The sequence below is a fragment of the Lotus japonicus genome, chromosome 1 (assembly GCF_012489685.1).
Source record: "Lotus japonicus ecotype B-129 chromosome 1, LjGifu_v1.2".
Taxonomy (NCBI): Eukaryota; Viridiplantae; Streptophyta; class Magnoliopsida; order Fabales; family Fabaceae; genus Lotus; species Lotus japonicus.
Window position 1 is genome coordinate 102,366,350 of NC_080041.1, and position 11,946 is coordinate 102,378,295.

An 11,946-nucleotide genomic window follows, 5' to 3' on the forward strand; every position below is an offset into this window, starting at 1 on the left:
CAGTTGCAAACACCAGAATCATCATAAATTAATTAATACTGTTTCCTCGTTGTCCTTTTGCATTTTGTTTTATTTGATTCCCCACAGTGCTCCTTGATATTTGGAACTTCATGATCAACAAAAATTTTGGTCGTTCACGCCTGACTATATATGATCAGCTTAACAGCCTTAACTCAATTAAATAGAAAGGTTATGTATAAAGCGAATGACAGTGATGGATACTCGTTGGATCATTGATGTAACCAGAGGCTTCCTTAATTAAGGGGCTGGTAGCTAGGGTCACATAAATGGCGTACTTAAGGGGCTTATATAATTAATATGATTTAATTTGTGTTTTATTAAAAAGCCATGATAAGTTATTAGAGCGGCAAGTAGTAATGATAGCCGAATGTATTTTTTGGATGAGCTTGGGATTTGAAACAAGTTTGAATCGAGTTGATAATGAAGTTCTCATTTAGAATCAATAGTAAATTTGATAAGCATGTTTAATGCAAGATATTTATTGTAAATATAAATGAAAACGCATCTAATTTTTCTTGATAAAGAGATGTAAAAACAACTTTTTGGAATCAATAATACTTTTTGTTAAACCTTATAATGGCGTTCTTAAAAATTATATACATTGTTTTTTGTGTTAGCAATTAAATATCTTTTTCAAGAATGAAGAGACAATGGTTAGAAACTACTATTAGAGATTGTTATATACTTATATATATCATTTAGTGATAGGTCACCAGTTTGAAGTTATGGCAAGCCCCTTATTTTATGGGAAATGATCGTCATAAAAAACAAGGTGGATATGTAGAACATCATTATAAAATAGATATATTTTATTCTACAAATAATTTGCAAATAATAGAAGGTTTAATGAAGATGCATTGTAACTTCTTATACTATCATTTTGATGTTATTTGAGATCTTAATTTAGGAAAATGTCTGAGATCTATACTAGTTTTATAAGGTTAATTAGTTGAAACTGAAAAACAACGATATTTTAATTTGTTGGTAGATTGATATGTATGTTCTCAAAAAAAAAAGCTTTTTGCTTCAACAATATTTACATAGAAATTTTTTTCCTCAATAAATGTTAAGACTCATTTTTCACAACAAAATAGAAGAAAGAAAAATTGTTGAAAAGTTCCCTGATAATAATAATTTTATTATTATGAAAGGAGGAAGTGTTACATTAAAATAAATTTTCTTATTTGGCTTTGTAATCTGGTGCCTAATTTTGTTAATTACCTGTGTGCGTAGAGAAAATGCTTTTGGCAAACTTTTTCACAAAAAGAAGTGATTCTTCCACTCGAACTATACTTAAGCCAACGTTACGTAGCAGCAATCTTATTTAGAACCCAGTGGTGTTTAATTTAGAGCCGTTACGTTAATTAACGAGCTGATCGATTTTATTCACAACCTTATCTTTTAATTTCTCCTACCAGCTACCACTATGTGGTTTTCTTCTTCTTCTTCAATCATACATTGATTATTACAATAAGGCTTAATTACAACTTTGGTCCCCGATGTTTACCAATGCCACGATTTTGGTCCTCCACCTAATTTAATTACATGGATGGTCCCCGACGTTGTAGGTCGTGTGCAACGTTAGTCCTACCGTTTATTTCTTAATGGAGGGGACTTACGTGGACGTCTAGTTGGAGAGAAAAAGGAGGTATGAGGAGAGAGGGAAGCACGTGAGTATCACGTGAACCTTATATGAACCCATTATACCCAAATATGAAACCCTAAGGATCTAAATCGTGTTACCTTCTTCGTTCTAGGGAGGTCAGGGGTTTGGGTATAATGGGTTCAGATAAGGGTCACGTGATACTCACGTGCTTCCCTCTCTCCTCATACCTTCTTTCTCTCTCCAATTGGACGTCCACGTAAGCTTTTTCCATTAAGAAATAAACGGTAGGACTAACGTTGCACACGGCCTACAACGTCGGGGACCATCTATGTAATTAAATTAGGTGGAGGACCAAAATTGTGGTATTGATAAACGTCGGGGACCAAAGTAGCAATTAAGCCTTACAATAATGATGACCTCTTTTCAATCTTGCAGTACCATCATCGTGCGTAGACAGCTAGCTATGATAATTAAGGTAGGCAGTCAACTGTCTACACAAATTGACAAGAAAAGTTTTTCCAAAATAACTTTTCAGCCTTGTGAGTTCTGAGCATGACAAATGATTTTAACACACACACACACATATATATATATATATATACATATATATATATATATATATTAATGATAATGCATTGTTAGTCTAAACATTTTTTTACACAGATTATTCAATTATATATAGTCAAATTAGAAAATAAGCTTTATATTTAATTAAACTAAAAAGCAAATGAATGTTTTTCAATATATGACATGGTTATTATACATCAGCATGTGCAAAAATATTATGTTTATCTCTTTCTTAACAAATATTCGAAGAATTTCACCTGATTAATATTGATTAATATGTGAAATATGTGAAAAAAGAGAAAAAAATACACAATTTCACCTGATGACAAGGGGTATGCAAAGATAGGTTAGTCATGGACACACATATGCCTAACAAGACATGGCACTCATCACTTCAACTTTAATATGAAGTGGTGCCCATCTCATGGTATTTTTTTCTTCTAAAAGAAGGATATATTCATCGTTTACCGTCTCTCTCTTAATTTATCAATAAAGCTATTGAAGATGTACACAAATGTGCAAAATTAGGGGTAAGAGTAACAATTTTGTTTTTCTCCATATCATTTTATATAGAAACTATGTGATTTGAAGAGTAGGAAGCAGGACACATAGTCTGTTCTTCTGGAAATTATATTACTGAATTTGAAGAAATAGAGATATATAGATCTGAACAAATTGTTTCCAAAACTAAGCCTCAATAGCATTGAATCTCAGTATCTCATCATGGAAGGATCAACTGCAGGTGTGGTGATAGGTGCAAGGACTACAATTGAAGATAACCTTCTCAAATGCATGTCCAGCATTATGGAGAAGGAAAATGGCACCCAGTTTCTCAAAGAGCAGGTTTTATTTTTATTTTTATTTATAAATGTAAATCTTCTTTTGATTGGTTTCAATTCTGAGTAAAGTAAATCTAGATCCATCTTTTCAAGAACAACTATTTATTACTTCAATTTAATGTTGATCTCTACTAGATATGAATTTACTTACATTTTCCAAATTAAACACACACATAATCTAACTAGGATATACTTGATCGATTGTGAATGTTAATTCCTTGATATGATATTCTTCCCTTTGGCAAGGTTGAACAGGTGCCGCAAGAGTTGCAGATTGATTTGATGATCAGATTGCACAAGCATTTGGGGAACAGGTGCGCAAAACTAGTACATACAAACAGAGTTTTAATAACTCTCTCTCTGTCTGAAAAAGAAAAAGTGACACAGGTGACAGATTTAATGTGAATTAAGTTTAAAATTTGAGAGAGAAAATGTAAAAATTGGAATGCGGGAGTTGTTATTGGAAAAACCATAATAAAAGAAAAAGATCCTAAGAAATTAAATTGGGGGTTTTGTGACATTCAAGTAACATCAGCATTTTGGCGGTTTTTTACCATCACAATTTGTGAAGTTTTTTTAAAAAATGACTGCGACGGTTTTAAACCGTCACAAATTGTGCATTTGAAAAATACATGTGCAACTTGTGGCGGTTTGAAACCGTCAAAATTATATCATTTTAACTTCGTAAATTGTGACGGTCAAAAAACGCTAGAATATTAATTTTAAAATATGTGATAGTATAAAACCGCCACAATATATAGTTGTTGCTTGGATATATCACAATGCCTATTCTGCGCGACCCATATTAAAATATGATATGGCCTTACTTGATTTGATAAAATATTTTTTATTAATAATTAAAAAAATGTCATTTTTATTTTAAATTCTATTTGTATTCTTTTATAAAGAAAAATGTTAATTTTGTTATCTTTTCTTTATATATAATTTGAAAACCAAAAATGAAAAAAATACACAACCATGCATTTTTATAATTATTAATAAAAAATGTTTTAAGATCCATTAAGTATTCAATGGGCTAGTGTTTCCTTCAATTGATACATTTTGATTTTTCTTAAGCATTGTCTCGAGTTTAAGTTTGTGTTAGTATATTAAAAAAAATCCCACTGAATGAGCTATTCCCACCAAGGTGTGAATGTTTCGAGCTGAAACATCATGATAAAGTGTTTACCAATATAGTGACATGCCATAAAAAATCCATCAATAACATTCTATTATTGATGTCTTTTAGCCGTTGCTGACGACTTTTGGTCGTTGGTAACAATGAGTTTTACTGTAGTTAGAGACAGATCTTCATGGTGAGTAGGGGAGTCGTGCCTTTTCCCACAATTTTTTAAATATAGAGGTTGTCTAAATCACATATTAGGATGATTTAACTCTACCATAAAACATACTTAAGCAATATTGTTCAAATAGCTGAAAGTTTTTTTGGGAACTAGTATGAAATTTAAAACAAAGCAAATATTAAAAGGATGTTAACCAAATATGAGAAAACTATTGGGATTATGTTTCGCCAATCAATTCTTTCGTATTCGATGATTCAATACACAAATTTTGTCCTACGCTTGATTTCATCAACATTAGTTCTTATCTTACTTCAATAGTTTTCTAATGAGAAGATCGACAACTCACTATCCTAATAATTAATTCCTCGTGTGACTAACAAATCCTATGCTATTCCTAAAACTTGGATTCATTGGATGATATAACCTATGTCGGATTAAAAAAATTAGCTTCCACTAACATAATAAATTCAAAATCATGTTTTAGGCGATCAATCTAAAACATGCATAAAGAACAAGATTATATCGTTGAAATCATTGCATATAAACATATATTTGTATATATAAATATATCAAATTTGAAGGATTACTTCCAGTATCAACGAAGAGAAATTTAGCAATCTATTTCCATGGATGCTTACAAGCTCACAATAAGAAAATAAGATGAAGAAGATAGTCAGTGATGTCTTCAGAACGTTTACACTTTACAACCCTTTGAATGATCCCGAGATCCAAGTCTTCAAGCTTCTCCTGTATTTTCTCTATTTTTGGACCTGATTACTTTCCAAAGATGTGATTTTTGTTTTAGAATTATGTTTTGAGGAAACAGGGGAGCATGTTCTTGCTTAGTGAGACAATTCTCGCTAAGAGAGAACCTTCCTTCAAGGCAGGGTAACTATCTCGCTTAGCGAGGGAAATCTCTCTCAATAAGGAGATTTCCTTCATCAATTTGTAGAATTCATTTTTATCCAAGCTCTAAGGGATGAAGGAGAATACTCTCATACTTTCATACAAAGTCTTCCTGACATCCCGAATTCGGAGTCCGTTTATCTCCGTATGAGCTTTCAAAGATATACCGACCGTAGGTATCTTACTTACCATCAGATACCGACAATCGTCTTCTAACATTACCGACCCTTAAATATCAGTTCACCCGAACATGAATGGGCAACGCATCCGTTTTTCTTGCTCCCCAGCAACAGCCGGTCGGGGCGGGGATAAGCTTGTGAAGAAGCAAATCCCCCCCCCCCCAAATCTTTTCCCGGTAATGATTTTGAATTAGATGGTGAGGATGTAACTAATAAACTACGGAAATGATTCTTATCCGTGTTTACCAGGCTTTTACCATGTCTCCCGAACAATTTCAGTACATATGGCGCAAGATGCGGGGAACCCTTCCTTGCATTCTATTATAGTATTCGCTTAATATCATCTAAATGAAAATATAGTATAAAGAAGAATATATTAATAAACTCTATTTGCTAGATGAACGTCTCTTTTGGCACTCCTACAATATTCGTCTCCCTTTTTTAATTGTTCAACTTCAACTTTTATGGGAAAGAGAGACGGAGGATGACGATTCTTTCACCCTTCCTTCTTCATAGCTTGTTACTTGTGAATATCTTAATCATCCCAATGAACTTTCTTCCTTTTCTTTTGGAGAGGAGCCTTTGTCCCTTCCTCCCAATCTTAGTTCATTTTCTAGTTACATTTGAGAAATTTTGGAAAGGTTTGAATGATAATACTATGGGCAAAGGATCTTCTAATGAGGTTTCTGATTTGAGTTTTACAAATTCGTTTGCAACGAGTCATCAAAAGTATGTGCCACTCCTAATCCTTGTAAGCTTGGGTGTTACCTATAACTGGGTAGACAATAAGGTTTTAGGAACTCGCCACATGTTGGAATCATATTCTAAAGTGGAGTTAAAAGATTTGGAAATAACTCAATAAGGAAATGCATCCGAAACGTACCCCTTTATCCTCCCAAACAAAGGCGCTCGTGTTTGCGCCGAGCAACCTAGTGGGTGGGAAACTTTGTTAGATGATATGGGAGATGACAATACAATTGCGTTGGATGAAGAGCTCGTTGCTTCAATAACAACAAATGCTTGTGACTTTCTTACAGAAAGTGATCAAACTTGGAGTGACTTTCTTCTTAACGTGAAATTGTAGAACACTTATGAAAATAGAGATATAATACTTCTTCTATTTCAAAATAACTATTCAGAAAAAAATGCATATTAAAAAATGCAATTAATATTGATAACTTTATAAAATATATTATATAATTTGTTTTGTTATTTTACCATTTAAAGTGTGTTTTTATCTCTTATTATTTATTCTTTTCACATAGAAGCATTATATGAAAAACATCGACTAATGAAACATTTTTTTCACATATAAATGAACAGTTATTATGGAATAAAGAGAGTATTTAGAAAAATAAGATGTACGAGAGATTAATAAACCTAGAATGCAGATGTATTTAAAATCTTTGTTAGGTGTACAAAGTTAGGAGGAGCCAACTTTAAGTGTATTAGGATTATTAAACTCTGACCGATTAATTACTACCTTAGTCGAGGTGTTGGATTAATGGGACAGTGCACTACACGATTTTTTTCCCTTTTGATAACACAGGTTTAAGCAACATACAAAAAGTGTTGACTAAAAATGCATCACGATCACTTCGTGACTGCTACCATTGAGGGGCTCATTTTAGACACCAAGTTTTTTTACAATACTAAATAAGTGTTCTGAATCAAATATTAGGGAGCAATTATTACGCAAAAATTGTTGCTTTTTTCACACAAAAAGTTACATTTTCTCAGTGTGTTACCAAAGAGTACGAGAAACTGTTTCCAAAAGTAATATATAATGCTGGAACATGAGACCATAAAAAATTGTTGCGTAAACTTTAAGAAACATTTTTGTGCTATGGATATACTTTTGAACGGTTGCGAAAAGAAAAAAATGTTGTAGTGATAGTTCTAACCGGTGAGTGATTGGTTGGACCATATTTATAAATATAATATTAAAATAGTTTTTTTTTGTTTAGGCATATAAACATTTGCATTAAAGTGCCCAAAATCATTCCTGGGAATGATGGGTAGCAGGTTTGATTCATGCTTGGAGCATTTTTTGGATTTTTTTGTGTTTGACCATCTGGAGTGCGCCTTGATCGAGATGGTTTGAGACCGAGTCAACCGAGTTTGACCGGGTGAAGTTGGGTTTGACCAATTTCACAACATATCGCTCCAATAAGCTAACCAGAGTGGCCATGGGCTCGATTTTCGGTTCAACCGAATGGACCGGCCTGATTTTCACAACAGTGTGTATAACTCTATATGAGTGTTCAATTTTTATTTAAAGGAGAAAAAAGATTCAATTTTTATTTTGAGCGTCGTCGTAGTATTGATCCACCAAGAGTTGTCTCTCTAGACATAACACTTGTGATTTAGACAACAGAAAAACCGAAGAGGCAAGGAGCCTCGATCATGGAACAAACGACAACAAAACCCTAACCTCGCTGAATTAGAATTTTGCACTTTTTACCATTGCAAAAAAAAGAAAAAAGCTTAGGTGGCTTTTTTCTTGGATATGTAAATTGAAAGTTGCAAAAGAAGGTGACAGAGTGACAAGGTTTAGTTTTGCTTGCACGTCCTTGTTCTATGTGTGAAAGTCTATGTTAGAAGTCTCACATTGGCAAGAGATAGAGCATATATAACCTTTATAAATGGAGTGCAAACCTAAACTCTTGAGCTAACTTTTGTAGTTGAGTATAGGCCTTCCAATTTCTAATAGTCTAGGTGAACAAATGGTCCTGGACAGGGTCTCTGCGCGCTTGTGCCTCGGCTTGGGTTGCAATTTGCATATGAACTGGTCTTAGGTAATTCTGGAAAGGTTCCATGTACTGTCTAGGTGGTGGTAGAATCATGACCAAATTTAGTGATATTTGAATGTCTGAGGACCAAAAATGAATTATCCCTAAATTGTCATTCAAAATGTTGGAAATATTAGGGAAGAAAAGTTGTGTCGTGGACGAACCACTGCCTTGAAAGCAAAAATTCTGGCAGACCTCCGGTGCAATCCAGTGCCAGGTTTGCTCCCCAAGATTAACACAACTACACGCAAGGTAATGTGCACTCAGAACCTAAACGTGCTGGAATCTCTACAACAATGCTCAGAAAAAACAACAAGAACAAGAAGTGAACCCTCTTATTTCTTCTTCTCTACCTCACTTCTCTTTCTGTGTCTATTATATAATGGTCGAATGTATTATTGAAAGATAAATGACATATAAAGTGAATCACACCATTACAAGATAAATCCGTTTCTCTCCTTCATCACTTTATGGTTCACGTGCAAAGGCATTCAAGTGTGGTGTTAATGGACTTTATCACCAAGTTTTATTGTACTTTGATTGCAACTAGGATATTAACTCGTGTCCGTGCGATGCACGGACGCGCAATTTTACAATTTATCATATTTAATTAATCATATGTAATTAACTTACACACAAACATTTTATGGTTAAAATCACCGCTAACCTCAAAATGTCGACGGTGCTATAAACTAAACATAGGTAAAAGACATACAAAATGTGTTCCGCAGAGTAAAAACTAACACGAAATGTGTTCCGCAGAGGATCTTTTAGCTCAACATCCTCGGACAAACAATTAATTCCTTTAAGACTTTCTTTACAAAAAATAATCCTTTCAAGCTTTATTTTCCAAAACTTATCAATTAATCTCCTGAACCATAAATACACGTAGACACATTACAACTTATCAAAAAAAAAAACGTAGACACATTACATTCGTAATCAAACGTAGACATTTTATCCTTCTCATTGCTAGTTGTTTCAGATGATTTAAATGATAATTAATCCAAACAACAACTACACCAAAAACTAAATATACTAACATGAATAGCTTTTTTACATCTGACATTATATTGTAATCTGCAACAATGTCTTTAAAAAAACAAACAACAACAACAACATAATAATTAACCTCCAAATTTAACTATAGATTCTTTGAAAAACCTCCTTATACACAATATTTTTCGTCACATCTCTTTTTGTAATATCCTCATTGCATACAATAATCTTGAGACCTGCTCTTGTCTTTACACGAGAAACAGCAACGTACAATTGCCCATGTGAAAAAACAGGACTTGGCAAATAAACACCAACATGTGACAATGTCTGACCTTGGCTTTTGTTAATAGTCATAGCGAACGACAAAAGAAGAGGAAATTGTCTTCTTTGGAACCTAATTGGTATGTTCTGGTCAGTGGGTATCAAATTCATTCTACCAATAAAGGTTTGCTTTCCAGCATGAGTGCCAGAAATAATAGTCCCTCCAACAACATTTGGTCGAAGATGTGTAACAATCAATCTAGTGCCATTGCACAAACCAGCAGATATATCTAGATTTCGCATTAGCATAACAGGAGAACCTTCTTTGAGAACCAACTTATGGTCGGGAATACCTGAGCATTTGATATCATTAAGAAATTCAGTTGTAAGCCAATCCGATTCAATGGTAACCTCTTCATCAACACCCCATATTGAATCAGAGCTTAAATAAGTCCTCTCCTTGGCATTGAATAAAGACAACGTGTATCGATTAACAATATCAACAGCATCCAAAGTTGGAGCAAGTATAGCCTTGTCTTGAAAATACTGCACACAACCAACATTCTGTTGGATATTTGGATACATTGAGGATACAATGTCACTCACAGGATTAGAAGACTGGAGAATCAATGTTTCATTTGGCACTCTAATCACAGATTCACCATCATTATACTCTCCCAAGTTACCATCTCCAACATCTAGCACCCACTTGGCAAATTCTCTAGTATCATCAACATTTGAAGCATTTGGATTAGAAAGCAAACGCATGTTTTGTGATAGTGTCACCACCTAAAACAACAACTTTGCCACCAAATGGTTTATCACAACTACCAGGAGTAATGAATCTCATGATATATCTCAATGTCCTATCTAATGCCTCAAAAGCATATCTACTAACCATTGGTGCTTCATCCCAAATAATAAGACTGGTTGACTGAAGTAATTCAGCTTTTGGACTACCTTGAACGATTCCACATACTGAATCCTCATTAACATTTAGAGGAATGCAAAAAAGAGAATGTGCAGTCCGACCACCTGGAAGTAAGAGAGAAGCTATGCCACTTGAAGCAACATTGAGTATGATTTTTTTTTCTGATCTTAACCTAAAAGTTAAAGTTTTCCACAAGAATGTTTTCCCCGTACCACCATGTCCATTGACAAAGAAAAACCCACCATCACCCTTATATACTGCAGAAATTAATTCCTCATACACTTCAACTTGACAACTATTTAACTTGTGAAAGTAATCAGCATGCAATCGATTCATCTCGGCAATGTCAAAGTTGAACTCATTGAATAGTAGAACATTACCATATTGGTTTAGAGTACTTTGCTCAACCTGGGGCATATTGGAAAAATCTTTAAGTGATTTCCCATTCATCATCAACACTTTCTCTATCTCCATTAAGCATAAATCTTTCAATTGTTCATCCGAAATTACCAACTCTACACAATAATTAAAATAATAATTCAACAATAGCAATTATATGATAACGAATAAAATCTTACTAATGTTAACACTATAAACACATACCTCTATTGTTATGCTTTCTTTGCAAATCATAAGCAATTCCATCAGCCAAAACATGCCAAGTCTCATTCCATACATGCAATGGATTACACATGGAATTTGGCAAAAGGAATGAAACAAACAAGGCTCTCGTGTAAGCCCCACCAGCCAATGTAGCCACATCAAGTATACCATCAATAAATTCCCGATCATCTTTCAACAATCCCAAAGCCTCACATGCACCTCTAAAAGTATCATGTACATTATTGTTCACTGATCTCAAATCTTCATACTTCGTACATCCCCTTTGTACATTCAACAACATTCTCAAGTAGTACAACTCACCTGTGCCAGGCGGGACGAAACTCATTCGACCAATAGATACACCTTGTTTCCTTGGATGCCATGACTTGCTCTTTGGATCATAAACAAATAATTCTGGAAACTCAACATATGTCAACTGTCTACCATGTACATACTTACAATTTGCATCCATCCACGCTAAGAACATGCTATTCTTAACTATATTCCTCCTAAGTACATCCTCAATTGCTTCATTTTCCTTAAACAACACAACTTGCTTCCTAGGCAAATGATATGTGAGCTTCTGAACAGGCGGCCATTTATGATGGATATCATATTGAAAGATTCTCCACACCGCTTCACACGACGACAAATACCTGCAATCAAAGTATTGCTTGATCTCATCATCTTCCACTGCTTTATCTTGTGTAGTTCTACCAGATGACATAGACAATGTGACCCTATCCACTCCCTTGTTTATATATTTGAAGAGGTATTTTATAGAGTTTGATTTGTTGCAATACTCAATATTGATGTGTGCTTGGTATTTCATCAAAAGTTTGGGGTTATACGGAACAACAAACCCATTGTCTAAATCAACCCCCTCCTATTGGTAGAAACACCAGTATTCCTCCTTCTATACACCGGATACCCATCAC

The 11,946-nt window shown here is 34.1% G+C and overlaps 1 protein-coding gene across 1 annotated transcript; it reads right to left on the bottom strand.

Annotated features, from left to right (window-relative positions):
- Positions 1–9,354: 9,354 nt before the first annotated feature.
- On the bottom strand, positions 9,355–11,735 carry LOC130715548 (uncharacterized). Its single transcript, XM_057565667.1, has 3 exons — positions 11,009–11,735; positions 10,373–10,920; positions 9,355–10,263 (listed from the first exon to the last, which is right to left on the bottom strand). Exons 1-3 carry the CDS (start codon positions 11,733–11,735, stop codon positions 9,355–9,357), a joined length of 2,184 nt encoding a protein of 727 aa, XP_057421650.1.
- Between the last annotated feature and the right edge of the window lie 211 nt (positions 11,736–11,946).

Bases quoted from the DNA above. Each gene is read 5' to 3' on its own strand.
- LOC130715548 (XM_057565667.1), bottom strand. From the start codon at position 11,735: ATGTCATCTGGTAGAACTACACAAGATAAAGCAGTGGAAGATGATGAG. The intron at 10,921-11,008 runs GTATGTGTTTAT...ATTATTGTGTAG, and splicing joins AAGAAAGCATAACAATAGAG to AGTTGGTAATTTCGGATGAA. The intron at 10,264-10,372 runs GTTAGTAGATAT...TTGTTGTTTTAG, and splicing joins TTTGGGATGAAGCACCAATG to GTGGTGACACTATCACAAAA.